The 15225-nt window shown below is 35.9% G+C and overlaps 1 protein-coding gene across 1 annotated transcript in view; it reads left to right on the top strand.

The window, feature by feature from the left end:
* Window positions 1-15225, top strand: part of SLC26A4 (solute carrier family 26 member 4) — a 49322-nt gene that overhangs the window by 11888 nt on the left and 22209 nt on the right. Inside the window, exons 3-7 of the mRNA XM_016199123.2 lie at window positions 3638-3748; window positions 5362-5546; window positions 6165-6329; window positions 12222-12374; window positions 12490-12572. Of these exons, the coding sequence (XP_016054609.1) occupies window positions 3638-3748; window positions 5362-5546; window positions 6165-6329; window positions 12222-12374; window positions 12490-12572 (697 nt within the window). The remainder of the gene's footprint in view (window positions 1-3637; window positions 3749-5361; window positions 5547-6164; window positions 6330-12221; window positions 12375-12489; window positions 12573-15225) is intronic.

Raw genomic sequence — 15225 nt, 5'->3', positions numbered from 1 at the left:
AAGTAGAGGAAAAACAACTAACAGTGGTGAGAAGGGCAAGTGTGGACAGGCTCAAGGACAGCAGTGAGAGGGTTGCTCCTTAAAGACAGGAGGGAGAGCTCCACCATTTTCAAAGGAAGAAAGACAAGCAGTGCAGAGGCAGAGACATTTGACATTTTGGTAAAAATCAAATTAGGGGCATCTCACAGATTCTATGTTTTGGATGAAGTTCAAGATTCATCTCTGACCTGCATCTGTGTGGAGAAGGGGGATGGGCAGTTTGAGGAAAGTAGGGAGGTCTGGACAGTTGTCTAAGAGAGGAGAAAAGCACACTTTTGGAGGAAATGTAATCGGATTGCCAGGCAGCAATGAGTGTCCACCTTGTCCACCTGGGGCTGTGATCACGACTCTTACATGAAACTGGTCGGCCCAAATGCAGATGTCTTTAGCCAGCTGCTCAAATGCTTGTCATGGAAAAAGTGAGTGTTTAGGTTTAGCCAGATTGGGGTTTTGCCAGGCAAAAAAAAGGGAAGAAGTGAAGCAAGGGAGTTTAGAGTATTTGTGAAATTCCACGGACAAGGAGACAAGGGAGGACAGGACACCAAGGTAGGGAGAAAGTGATCAGTTAATGGATTAGAAGCCTCATGAGGACAAAGAAATGTTGCAATAAGGATGCTGGGGTAGGTGAGTGGAAAGGCTAGGAGGCTGTAGTTAAAGAGAACAAGACTCAAAGTTGATATTTCAGAGGTGATACTGCAGTTTCCAGTTATTGCAGGTCCATGATATAACCATGTGTCTGGGCAACTGAGGAGTGGGGGAAAACTCATCAAAGAGGTCAAGCTCAAGTATTGAGAAGCCAGTTATTGCTAAGGATAATGGGATCTTTTTTGCTTTTGTTATTAAAAAAATTCCAACCAAGAATCAGATCAGTATAGCCCTTTTAGTGCTACCTTTATTTGCTGCTATGGGGAGCCTGCTCTCCCCTTTCTACATTTTGCTTCCAAATATTTGTTAGCACTCCCTTTATCAGTATATGCCACTATCCTACACATGAAGGATATCAACAACAAAGCCACATTTTAATCAATGGCCTAGATTTCTTTATAAATTGTATAATTTCAAAATTGTTATACCAAATCCTGTTTTAAAAAAACACGTTTTTATTGATTTGAGAGAGAGGAAGCAAGAGGGAGAGAGAGACATTGATGAGAGAGAAACATCAATCAGCTGTCTCCTGCACGCCCCCTACTGGGGATCGAGCCCACAATCCAGGCATGTGCCCTGACAGGGAATTGAATGGGTGACCTCTTGGTGCATGGGTTGATGTTCAACCACTGAGAAACACTGGCCAGGCATACCAAATCATTTTATAATAAAGATGATCACAGTATATTTAAGTAGCCGTTGTCCTTAAGTAGGATACTATATGAAAACTGAAAAAGTCCACGTTTTCAGGCCTGTAAGAATAGCAGAGCCAAGTCTAGGGAAATGAAAGTTTAAGAAGGACTTGAAATGACAAAGAAAATAAGTTGTTTTCATTCTATGCTTCTTCTTTTCTTGTCTTCCCTTTGTAGAGTAACTTTTCTAGTCCATGTTCTTGGGATGATTGGTTGTTGCAATTCCTCATTTTAATTTTATATATTAAAACAATTACATCAGATTTTTCTAGATTGTAAACTCTGTAAGGGCAAAGATTTTCTTTGGTCCACTCCTGCATTCCCTCAAATCTAGGACAGTACCTGGCATGTGATAGGTACATAATCAATAGTTGTTGAATGAATCAATGAATGCTTATTGTAGGAAACTAGAAAATACATGAAAAAATACCTCCTCAAAAAACTAGAAGTTTCCTTTGATCCTACCAAACAGACAACCCATTAGTATTTTAGTAAATGTCCTACTAGAGACATAAATGCATATCTATGTAAAGGTATAAAAAATGTCTGAGAATGATAAGCACCAAATTCAGCATCGTGGTTGTCTCCTTGGGGTGGGGGGAGGAAAGAGGATGTAGTTGAGGAAGAATATGCAGACAGTTTCAACTGCACTGGCAACCGCTTATTTCTTAAGCTAGATACATAGGTGTTTATTATATTACAGTCTTTTTGCATCTGTGAATTACTTTGTATTATATTGAAAAATCTTTCCAGATATATACATTTTTTTACCTTAAAAAAAAATCCTCACCAGAGGATATGTTTATTAATTTTTTTTAGAGCAAGAGAAAGAGAGAGAGAAGCATCTGTGTGAGAGAGAAGACAAAGAAACATTGATAGGTTGTCTCATGTAAGCATCCTGACTGGGGATAGAACGTGCAAACTAGGTATGTGCCCTGGTCGGGAATCGAACTCCCAACTTTTTGGTGTACAGAACAACACTCCAACCAATTGAGCCACCAGGCCAGGGCCAGGTTATTTTTATGTCACATGCATGCTTAATTTTACAAAAGTGGGAGCGTGCATACTTACTATTTCGAATTCTGCTTTTCCTCACTTTTTTAGTACTTTACATAACTCCATGTAAATGTATTTTTATACATCATATCAATTTTGTTTCATTGACTAATAGTATATAAAGTATAATTTATTTAACTACTTCTTTATTTTGAGGCATTCATTCAAAAAATAATTTTGAGCACCTGTGGGCCAGGATACTTAGGTTGCTGCCACACTTTTCTTTTACTGTTATAAAGGGCTTGATTTTTTTCTCACTTTAAGTAAATGGAATATAGGAAGGTAATATGTACTAAGTTGTGCTGACTATGTAAGAAGTATTTAACCAAGGAAAAGAACACATCTTTTTCATCTTCCAACCCTCATGTACATGGATAGGTTAAGATTTCTTCATACCAGATGACATTCATGCACCCAGAACTGCTTGGGTTAGCTTAGTGGGGAAGTTGATCTCCTAGTGGAGAGCCCAGGGGAGTTATCTTGCCTGCAACTTTATATAAATGTCCTTTTTTCTTAGTTTGAATCTAATTTCCATTCCCCAACAAGAAAGGAGAAAGGGCACTGCCAGCATAGCTCAACAGTTGAGCATGACCTATGATCCAGGAGATCGAGGTTCAATTCCTGGTCTGGGCACATACCTGGGTTGAGGGCTCGATTTCCCGCAGGGGTCGTGCAGGAGGCAGCGGATCAATGACTCTCTCTCATCATTGATGTTTCTCTCTCTCTCTCTCTCTCCCCCCCTTCCTCTCTCTGAAATCAATAAAGAAATATTAAAAAAAAAAAAGAAAGAAAGAAAGGAGAAAGGCAGAGCAACAATGACTGTGTCCTCAGAACACAGAGAAACACTGATTTCAGATGAAACTGCCTACTTGCAAAACTGGCAGTATAAGTCTTTGGACTGAGTTGATGAAGTTTTAATCAATTGACTTGATTTCTTTTTCCCAATCATGTAATCAGTGATTGATTGAATTACTGATCAGTTCAATCAATTCATTAAATCCGTTGATTTGTGTAGCTACAATTATTATCCCAGCAGATATGAATAATGTTCTGCATCTTAGCATAGCCACAGGCCCCATGCACAGTAAAGGAAAACTCAGGACAAACCGAAAATTGAGGATCTCTGTGAATAGGCCTTTCTTTGTACAGTAGAAATATACCATAACTTTTGTTTGTGAATTCAGTCACTTTGGATGTACTTTCAGGCATGGCGTATGCTTTACTAGCTGCAGTTCCTGTTGGATATGGTCTCTACTCTGCTTTTTTCCCTATCCTGACATACTTTATCTTCGGAACATCAAGACACATCTCAGTTGGTAATTATAAACATATACTACAATTTGTATTTTTCATGTGTAATGTTTTTGTGCCATAGTATGTGTATTTTGCTTCCATATCTTTGTTAATGTTTTCCAGGGAAATGGGGCTTAAGTGCTTTATTTGCTTTTTCTATTCAATGATGCAAATGATTCTTCTTAGCTTTCAAAAGACTATGCCTTTAGTTTGCTTTATACTTAACTATTTTTTCATGAAGAGGAGGAATTGAAAAATGATTAAAATTATAGCCTACATTCAAATTGTAGCATGGTTTGGTTTTTAAAAAAGTAGTAAGTTTGACTCCATATTTAGAAAGTATTCTCAGAGACTAAGAAAAAAAACCTTCCAGAGGTCTTTGAACCTACTGTTTTACCAGGTTAACTTAGCATTTACTAAATTATGTTCATCAAATATATATTCATTATTTCATTAAAGAGCATACTTATTTTAAGTCACTAAGATTGGAAGACTGGCAGAATCGTGCCAAAACAGTTTAGAAACTAAGCTTGGCTTTCCTTCTTGGCATGGCTCAAAATAGATTTATTTCCTGCAGTTCCTAAAATTTGAATTCTCTTTTGCTAGAATGTTCTAGTAAATAAATGTTTTAATGCTACTTTTTGACTTTGATGTTTACACTTGAGATAATTTTGTGCCTACATCCATCCACTGACTAAACATGTTTACCTGGACAATCCTCTCTAAAGAGAGAACTGTCCACTATATCCCAACCCATATCCTTGTCCTTAGTTGTATTTCCCCCAGTATCTGGCATATTACTTTGTCTGTGAAAGGAGGTCAGGAAGAGATTTTATTTATTGAAAGAACTTCCTCACCCGGGAAAATATCAATATCAATACGCTTGATGAGGTAAGGAACATAGAGGCTGATCTTCTCTTTGGTATTCTATCCATTTAGACACTCCAGGTTGCTGGATTTTGGTACTGAGCCCTCCCAGTTGTTAAAGCCTTCCATGATTAGAGGGTAGGATCATCATCATAATCAATAAACATGTCAGCAGTGAATGAAGCAGTTAGTTACTGGAAGAAAAGGAGTACTTTTTAAACATAAAATCTTACAGACTGGCATTTGATATAAAAAAAAAATTATCTTGGAAAGAGAAAAAGGCAAACTATATACTCCCTTTACTGTTTCTTTATTCTAATTTGAAGTCTGTGGTACTGATCAAGGCACTCAGCTCCACAGAGTAGGACATTGGATGCTCCAGGAAATGAGTTTCTATGGAATAAAAGTAAGATGGAACAAGTAAGGACTCAGCTTGTATGCTGCCTCTGTCAGGAAGCTTTTCCTGACAACTTGTCCCCCAGTTCCCGTGAAGATCATGCAAAGATAGGTTAGACACCCTTTCTGTATACTCAGAAAGCATCCTAAATGCTGTATTGTAATTACCTACCTACATGTCTCTCTTGCTCATTTCTGGATTCTGAATGCCTTGAAACATTTGCATTTTAGCTTCTTTTATGAACAAATAGTATATATTTTCCCAATCACAGCTAATTGCCTCACACATCTTTCTAATCTTATGTAGACATGACTTGTGGAACCTAACACTTGTGGTTAATAATTATTAATTGATAGAGACTTTTTCCCCCAGGACCTTTCCCAGTGGTCAGTTTAATGGTGGGATCTGTTGTTCTGAGCCTGGCCCCAGATGAAAACTTTCTCATACCCAGCAACAATGGGACTATATCAAATGCTACCATGATAGACAACTCGGCTAGAGATGCAGCAAGAATATTGATTGCAAGCACCCTTACTCTTTTGGTTGGAATCATACAGGTAATGGACTTACAAGTAAAATATAGATTGGCATGATTTTTATTTGAATTAACTAGCTGTTGCTGACCTAAAAATAAAAGGCCCTTCAAAGTGAGAGGCAACAGTCATTTACTGAAATCAATAGGAATAGCTGTTTCAAAAGCATTGATTCAGGCAGAAGCCCAAATAATGTTCCAATTAGGAGACAAAGGCAATGGGTATTTATGAGAAAGGGAAGGGGAACAATTATATCAATAGAAGAAAGGCATTTTCTATTGGTGCAGATAACATAACATAATGGTGTTAATTCTAAACAATGTTTTTAATTTTCAGTCCAGTAGTCAGAACAACTGATTTCTTGTTATCTTTGCAAAAGATCACAGAAATAAGCTGCATTATTTTTTTGCTTTTCTTAGCACATATTTAGAAATACTTCAAGATTAATATTACCCATGTTTTTCACATTTGGAGGGGAGAGGTGGGGCATTAAGAAATTCAGATTTGTTTCTTACAAGTATTTTTGTTATAGGCAGGTTACCAGAGTTTAAATTGGTGTTAAGTTTAATTTGTTAATAGTTTAAGAGAGTAGAGTCTTCTCCCAGGTAAACATTTAATTTGTCCTTCCTTTTCTTGTTCTAGTTGGTGTTTGGGGGTTTGCAGATTGGATTCATAGTGAGGTACTTAGCTGATCCTTTGATTGGTGGATTCACAACAGCTGCTGCCTTTCAAGTATTGGTCTCACAGCTAAAGATCATCCTCAATGTTTCAACCAAAAACTATAATGGAATTCTCTCCATTATCTATGTAAGTGTTTCTTGTTACTCTAGGGATAGCTCACTAAGAACAATGTGTTCTTTTCCTCTTTAACCTGAATCTGTAGAGCCTATGCTCCTCCATGCAGTACTTGGGAGTCACTGAAAGCATTCTTCTCTGAAAAAAGCAATAGAGTCAGGAGAAGTATTGAAGCAGGCAGATTTTGCAAATCATTATTCTCAATTGACCAAAATGGTTTTAGAAGTGTCACCGCATTTAACAACACTAATGAAAACAAAGTGGTATAGTGAAGCTAGGACTGCTCTGGGGAGCAACAGGCTTGAGTTCCAGTCTCAGCTCTGCCTCCAACAAGCTAAGTGACCTCTTACACATAATGTAGGACAATGGCTAAAAGCTCAGGTTTGGAGCAGGATGACTTGGATTCAAATTCTGACTCTACTATTTACTAGTCATATGAGCAAATCACCATGCTTCAGTTTCTTTCTCTACAAAATGGAGTTGGTAATAGTATCTACCAACTAAGTTAAATAAGGATAGGTCGGGAGCACTTTGGCCCAGATGCTGGCACAGAACAAGTACTCATAAAAGTAGTCATTTTGAAATTATTATTTTGCATCTTAAGGCTTCTTCTCTTTTTTATTTGTAAAATGAAACAATTGGACATGTATCTGTAAAGCCCTTTTTAACTCTGAGAGTCCACAAAATGTATAATGTAAATGTCTCAGCAATTATAGACGAAAACGAACATTAGATTCAGAGATGATTCAACATGCAAAAGAGATGCAAAAGAAGGATGTATATCACACTAATTATATTGAAAAGTTCTTGGATCTAAATATATATTTTATGTAAGACGTGTTATTGATGCTTGAAAAGTGATGATAATAGTAACATGATGTCAGCCTGGCTGGGGGGGGGGGGTGATACTTTTCAAAAATAATGTGTCAACATTAAGAATGGAGTCCTTTAATGATCCATGTATTAGCTTCTAAAAAAAAGTAAGGCCATGCATATATATCTAAAAAATAGTGAGGTGGTCAAGAACTTGCTCAATTTCACAACAGTACATAATCCCATATTACTCCATCCATTCAACAAATATTATCCAGTGCCTGTTACAGACCAGGCACTACATTATACTAAGCAGTGACCGAGGAGGCAGTATAACAGCAATGAACATAATGGACTTTGAACTTCAATAAGCCTGAGTTGTAGTCTTGGTTCCACCACTTATTACCCATGTGAGTTTGGGCACGTTATATTTCTCCAAGCCTCAGAGTCTTCAATTGTAAAATGAGGATAATAATAGTACCTCTTGGAGATGTGAAGATTAAAAAAGAAAAATTGCGTATAGCACTTAGCACAATATCTGCCACATGGTAAAAGTTCATAGTAATACTATTATTATTTTCATCATCATGAGGAACAGATGTTATTGAGTTTACTGTTCACTTCCCAGACACTCAATTAGAACACATTAGCACAGGCTGTTTTTTTTTACTCAGAATTATTTTTGTCATGGTTGCTTTTTTCCTACCAAGTCCTTGGTTCACTTTGAAACTTTTTGACTGCCTTTTCTCACAGACTCTCTCACTTTTGCAGTCCCTAACACAGCTTACTTTCACACTTTCCCCATAACTATTCATTCATTTATTCTTTCATTGTGATTAATTCAATTCACCTATTTAATAAGTATTTATTGACTACCTGCCATATGCCAGGCACTGTTCATTCCCTATGCAAATCCCCTGACCCTTGAACCACCAAGATACCCCTTACTGAGTGTATTCACCTCCTTGTGTGAACATTGCTAGGTCTGCATCTACACAGACCACAGGAGGCCCAGCCAATGGTTAACCTGGGTCCCTGGCCTTTGTTGGACCTCTGTAGAAAGGGAACTGAAATGTTTCTTCTGGTCTCCTAGGACTATGTTTAAGATGAAGCTTGCTGCCAATGATCTCGGCTATTAACAGGGACAAAAGTAACCAGGAAGCACTGGAACAAGGTCAAAAAAAAATTTAAACCAAACACAATCATTATGTGACTTGTTTTTTTGAACATTATTTTTGAAGTCTCAGGTTACAATCTGTCATAGAATTTTGCAAGAATTCCTCCCAGCTCAGCCAAGTTGGATGAAGATGTTTCAGTCATCCCTGTGTGATGGTGAATATAAGCTCCCTTTTTTGAGGAGCAAGAATGAGTAGGTTAGAAAATGATTGCATAAGGTTGAATGAGCTACTCAGTATGTGAACAGAGAATTTTGCTTATGACATTACCAATTACAATCATTCCTGAAAGAATCCTTCAACAAATGCAGAGTGGTAGTGGACTCCTCCAAGAAAGACAATAAGATTATAAGATTGTGGAAGATGCTTTCCTTAGAACATAGTTAACACTCCTTTTGTTATAAGGTTGTACTTTGGATTGACCTTTCCCCTCCAAGCCCCCCCCCCCCAAAACCCCAGGAAATAATGAATACAAAAAAAGTGTAGAATGAAATATTGGGAAAGAAAAAAACCAACACATTAATTCACAAATGCCAGAGATGCTGGGTATAGGATGCAGAAAGAATTCACAATTAGTAATATTCTTCATGCTACCATGTAGCTACTTAATTATCTAAGTAAATCACAGAGTCTATTTAAGAGTAATTGTTTCCTACCATTCACTTTGAATGGTTTGTCTCAATCTACAAAGAAAGACTTTCTTCATGCTTACTAAATTGATGCTATCTGCCCCATTTTTCCCTGACAAGGAGGAAGACCACATTGAAAGTTTTGCTTAGATGGTGAGGGTTTTAAAAGCCACCCTTAAGCTTGATCGGATTCATTACTTTGAATCTATTTAAGGAGGTAAAATTTAAGCCATTATAATAAAGCAAATAACACTTTACTGGTTGATCTATCTATATATACATATAAGTTCTGACAGCAGGAAATGCTTGACTTCAAGGTGTGATTATGAAGGGTCTGTTATATTTACAGAAATAAATTTGGTTCTAAAAGTTAACCGAAAAAGATTTCCTCGTACATAATATTAGGTATAATTTTAGAGTGAGTGAAAAGGAGGGAGGGGTGGGGAAACATTGATGTGTCTCATATTGACTGGTTGCCTTCTGCACACATCCTAACCGGGACAGGAATTGAACCTGCATCCCAAGAAGGTGCCCCTGACTGGGAATTGAACCTTCTACCCTTCGGTGTTTGGGTTGATGCTCTAACCACTGAGAACACTGGCCAGGGCTATTAGGTATAATTTTTTCCTTATGACTGCATCATATACCCAGCTAATGCTAGGTAAGAATGATGAAATTATCTAAATGAAATGGTCCTAAAATTCTCCAAGCATGTTAGAAAATGTAGTAAAATATTATCTATTATTGAAAAGCTCATTTTTCATTATTTGAATTATTTAGAACACTAGACTGGATATGGAATTATATGTGTATCCATATTTAAACATATTTTAGAAAGTATTTTAATAACTAAATTAGAGTTAATTTTCAGTGCTTTCTTTGAGTCTCATTTCTGTATCTTTGATCACAATTTGACTACTTTGGTTTATGTGAATGAATTTTATTTCCATGTAGGTTAAACTTTCTATTGCAGAACTTTTCATAAGAGATCCTGAATTAGTACTCAATATATACGCAACCAATATATTCATATGCCTTATTTGATGCAGTGTGTAATATAAACTGATTTGGTTTTTTGGAACTTGTATTACATTGTTAATACACCAGAGGTTAAATAAGAATCTTGTAGTGCTCACTTTTGTAAGGGGAAAATGTTTTTATGATTGGAATAATTATTCTGATTGGTTTTAAATCTGAATTTTTCCATCTTGAGTTGAAAATAAACCTTTATAGTATAGACAATTAATCAACATTCTGTCTAGCTCATGAATTAATGAGGGTCATTCATCATCAGAAAATTGCTTATGTAAAGGGCCAGAATGCAATACCTTCAGGACTTAGGGCTGTTTACTACTACGGTAGGTGCTCTAAGTTCTTGAGTTATTGTGTCTGCTTGTTGGTAGTTTCTCCATTTTTTCTTTTTCAATCTGCTATCACTTCCTTCATTTTGTTATTATCAGTGTATCTATTTCTAGAAATTTTTACCGACGCTGGAAAGCAAAGTAAACTTGTTAGCATTGAGTTTAAAGCAAGAGTAAAAATACTCTGAGTGAAAGTCCAGGAGGCTAGCTCCAAGTCAAATGCTTACACTCTAGTTCAGGCACTTAGTGGAATATATTTTGCTTGTACTATAACTTCTCCCCTTGCTCCTTTACTCTTTTTTTTTTTTTTTAACAGTTTACACAATTATTTAAAATCATTTTTTATTTTCAATTACAATTGACATACATCATTACATTAGTTTCCGGTGTACACCCCAGTGACCACACATTACATAACTCAATAGGTGATCACCCAAATAAATCGTGCACCCATCCAGCACCACACTTAGATATTAGAATATTATTGACTATATTCTCTATGCTGTACTTTACATCCCCATGACTATTCTGTAACAACCAAGTCCTTTACTCTTTTATCTGTTAATCCTCACCTGAGGATATTTTTTCCATTGATTTTTATTTTTTTTATTTTTTAGAGAGACTGGGAGGGAGGAAGAGAGGGGGAGAGAGAGAGAGATACATCAATGTGAGAAACACATTTATTGCTTGCCTCCCACACATGCCCTGACCAGGGCTAGGGATCGAACCTGCAACCCAGGTTCGTGCCCCTGACCATGAATTGAACCCTTTACTCTTTGGAGCTTGGGTTGATGCTCTAACCACTTAGAAACACTGCCCAGGGCACCTTTACTCTTGAATGTGTTCCAGAGAGTTGAGGTTGCTGGCAAAATGACTCCTAGCTTACTTAATGTTCATAATACATAATTCCTGTCAGATTGTCAGAATTCTTTTAAGTATAGTTCACCTATAAAAATAAATAAGATACATGTTATAAGCTGTAAGATGCTCCATTCCTTTATCTTCACATAAAAAATATATTTAAAAGGACTCATTTAAAGAAAACTAACCTCCACTGTGAGATTATTTGTCTCAGAGAATTGATGAATGCCTTCTTAAGTCATGCCTTCTTCAGGACTAAAGTTGCTATAACAAAGATATTAGTGTTCTTTCCTGGGATTCTCCCTTGCTAACATCCCTCTATTCCCAGAAACCTTCTGTTTACAACAAAAACTAGTTTTTCTTGAGTTGGCTTATCTCTCCACTTGAAAAGAGTTACTTTTATTTAAGTCATCTTAATTCAAGTTTCAACTAAGTACCAAATTAATTTCCAAAAATTTACACTTGACCTATATATATATCAGTTCAATAATTTTCTTTGCCTTAATGAACAGGTCAGTTCACATGCATCTACATATGAAGTATTTTAGGTATTTTATTGTCACCTGTATTATTCAGGTTTAGAAAAGAGCTTTACCTGAAATACTGGCTAATTGGAACTTTTTGGTTTATCAGTTATTAGTCTCAATACTACCATATCAACATGGTAAAAATTAGGTCAGTTAATAGCACCTGTGAAACCACCTTAAGATGCAAACTTTTGAAGTTTTCCTGTGAGTAAAAGATATTTTTTTTCTTTTAAGAGAACTAATTTTTATTGTAAAAATTACAGCTAGCAAAAGTAAGAAAGTAGAAATCACCCATAGTTTTATCACTCCAAGTAAATCATCATTAATAACTTGAGATTTTATATATATATATATATATATATAATCTGGATATATATATATATATATATATATATATACATATATATATGACTGGATATATTTAATGGTCTTTGTATTAGTCAACATACTTTTATAATTTTACATAAAGTTCGTAAGTGCTATTTGATGATATCATAATTTTTTCATAAGGAAAGTATATAAAATTATTTTTTTACAGACTCTGGTTGACACTTTTCAAAATATTGGTCACACCAATCTTGCTGATTTCATTGCTGGATTACTCACCATTATCATCTGCATGGCAGTTAAGGAATTAAATGATCGCTTTAAACACAAAATCCCAGTCCCTATTCCTATTGAAGTAATTGTGGTAAGTAGAATATGTAATTAGAAAATTCAGCATTAATTAGTTTGAAAATAAAGGAATTGCTAAAACAAATGGATTTTTTAAAAAAAAAAAAACAACCTCTTTTGTTTTATTTCAGACAATAATTGCTACTGCCATTTCATATGGAGCCAACCTGGAAAAAAATTACAATGCTGGTATTGTTAAATCCATCCCAAGGGGGTGAGTATGGCATTCCTCTTAAGCAATACTAATATATTAAGTAAGTACTTTCTATTTAAATGAAACCTTTTATTACAAGTTTCATTTCATTGGTGCTCCTTCAATAGTACTATTTGTGTATGATCTTAAAGAAACACCCATTTGTGCAAATTATCAGGTAAACAGTATATATGTAGGTAAAGTTCAATCCATTTGTTTAAAAACAGCCCGAATTATTCTCTCTCTTTGTCCTTCATTTTCTTAAAAAGTGGCAAGATATGTACAGTTACCACCAGTCTCCTGATTTAAACTCATAGGTATAATTACAATATAATATAAATAGAATCATGGATAGTAACTTTTTTTTTGCACTGAGAACAATCTGCTTAAGGAATTGGGGACACCTGATCTAAATTTACCATTTCCTTTAATCAATCTTAGGTAATGATTATGTCATTTGTTCCTCTAAATAAAATGCATAACCTGCAAAGGGAGTTTTATATATGCTTGGTAGTTCGGTGAATTAGAAAAGTAAAGAACTAAGGTCTTTTGTCCATCTCTGACACTATCTATTTCTGTGGCCCTGGGAGGGTTCTCCTATAAAACAAGGGTAATGACAACTGCTGAAACTTCAACTCGAGTTTGTTGTGAAACGCTAATGAGATCTCTCATAAAATTTGCAGAGTGGACCAAGTGCTTTACACTAAAATTTTATCATATGGCATTTAAAAAGAAGCCCAAATATTTATTAGATTTGTAACATTAACTTACAGCATTTGTGACTAGACTTGCTATTATATAACCACTAAGTACTAGTTCCCCTCCCCCATTAACACTAGCTGAGGGACCTTGTACCAATCTTTGTGTCTCCATGCTCTTAATAGAAACTGCTCGGGCTAGCTGAGTCCCAGTGCTTGTTCCATAGGGAACAAGTTGCCTTTTCATTTGCTCAATCTCATGATTTCTTCTAATATCTGTTCAAAAGATATCTGAAAAATTACAACTGGCTACATGTGGCTTAATTAACATACTATCCACTCTAATGTTTCTCCAAACTTACCTTTTTGTAAGAATCACAAGACTTGTTAACACAGATTCCTGGTTCCCACCCCAAACCTATTAAATCAGGCTTTCCAGAGGAGGGGCCTCAGAATTAATATTTTTCAAAGGTGCTTCAAGTGATTCTTATGACCAGGTATATTTGGGAAGCTCTATCTTAGAGTATCAACATTTTGATAGTAAATCCTCGTGCCGAAAGGAATTAAATAAAAGACACAATGTGGCTACTTCAATTACAGCATTTTCACCAGAACAATTAAGATTATTTGACTAGTTAAAAATAACTACATAAAAACATATTTTAGATCCCTTTTGGTGGACTTCCCAAGATGCAACACTTAGGGGGTGTCCACAAAAAATGCCTTGCCCCATAAATTCATGTTTCATTAATTGATATGGGGAACTCATTTCTGCTGCCCTAAATTATCCTTTCCTACCCTATCCAGAGCTTTCCTGGTTGTTCTCCTCCTGAAAATGAATCTCTAGTCTCTTGCGCTTGGGTTTAGTCAAGATGACTCCTCTGACAGACCACCTGGTGTGATTCGTTAGGTAACCTAACCTGCCTGGCCCCAGGACTACAAGCTCCTCCACAAGGCAGTGAGCCCATTTGTCTTAGTCAGCTGTGTCTTCCTAGCATAGTACCTATCTCATAATAGAATCCCAGAAAAGATGTGTTAAAGGAATAAAATACCCAAGCCTATACCATTATAAACAAGCCACAAGAAAGGACTTAGTTGCCTGATCTAATGTGATTGCACAGAAACAAGTCTAAAGACATTAACAAAACTGAAAAAGAAAGGGTGGAATGAAGAGATTGGAAAACAGCAAAAATGATAGAGTGTTAAAGTGAGTATGATGTGAAAACAAGAGGATCAAAGAGAAAAGTCAGGCTGGCCCACCTTTCCATGCAGGCCCCCTTCAATCCTCCAATAAGGGAGTAAAAGTGAGGTCACTGTTGACAATTTCCTTTCATCCTGTTGAGGCTTAATACCTTATGTTAGGATCACTTGGTCCCCAATAAATCCATATAAGAAACTTATGTCTATAAGAATCTTATTTCTACTTTACCACATCCCTCTAATTATAGTGGGGAAATGTAACTTCCTGTTAAAGGAACTTCAGGCATAATGAGATTGGTAGGTGAGATTTTTTTTCTAGGACCTCTGGAATTACACCACATGAGTAGTTATCAAGATCTAGGTCCATGAAGGTCATCAACCAAATTTTTATATTTGGAAACAACCACATGATTATAAACTTGTAGGTTTTTTCTTTATATGGTTTGTAGAATTGCTCTGGTTTTGTAAAACAGTAGTCGTTTGACCCCACCACGATCATTGGGATATGTTAGTCATTATAACCATGAAGCATTCTGATAATTACATAAATTGAATCTTTTTTGAACTCAAGAAGATTTTAAATATTATAGCTCTTAAGATATGGGTTTTCCACATTGTTCTTTTAGCATCTTATACTCTTTGTTTCTTCAGTAAACCTTACATCTCTTCATACAGGGTAAATCTCATTTTATGGCTAGTATATACCTTTTAAATTCAAAGATCTTTATGATGAAATCATATAAGGAGAGACACAAATGTGTGAAAGAGCATGGCAT

The sequence above is a fragment of the Miniopterus natalensis genome, chromosome 10 (assembly GCF_054644295.1).
Source record: "Miniopterus natalensis isolate mMinNat1 chromosome 10, mMinNat1.hap1, whole genome shotgun sequence".
NCBI classification, from domain to species: Eukaryota; Metazoa; Chordata; class Mammalia; order Chiroptera; family Miniopteridae; genus Miniopterus; species Miniopterus natalensis.
This window is presented reverse-complemented; position numbering and strand designations above follow the sequence as displayed.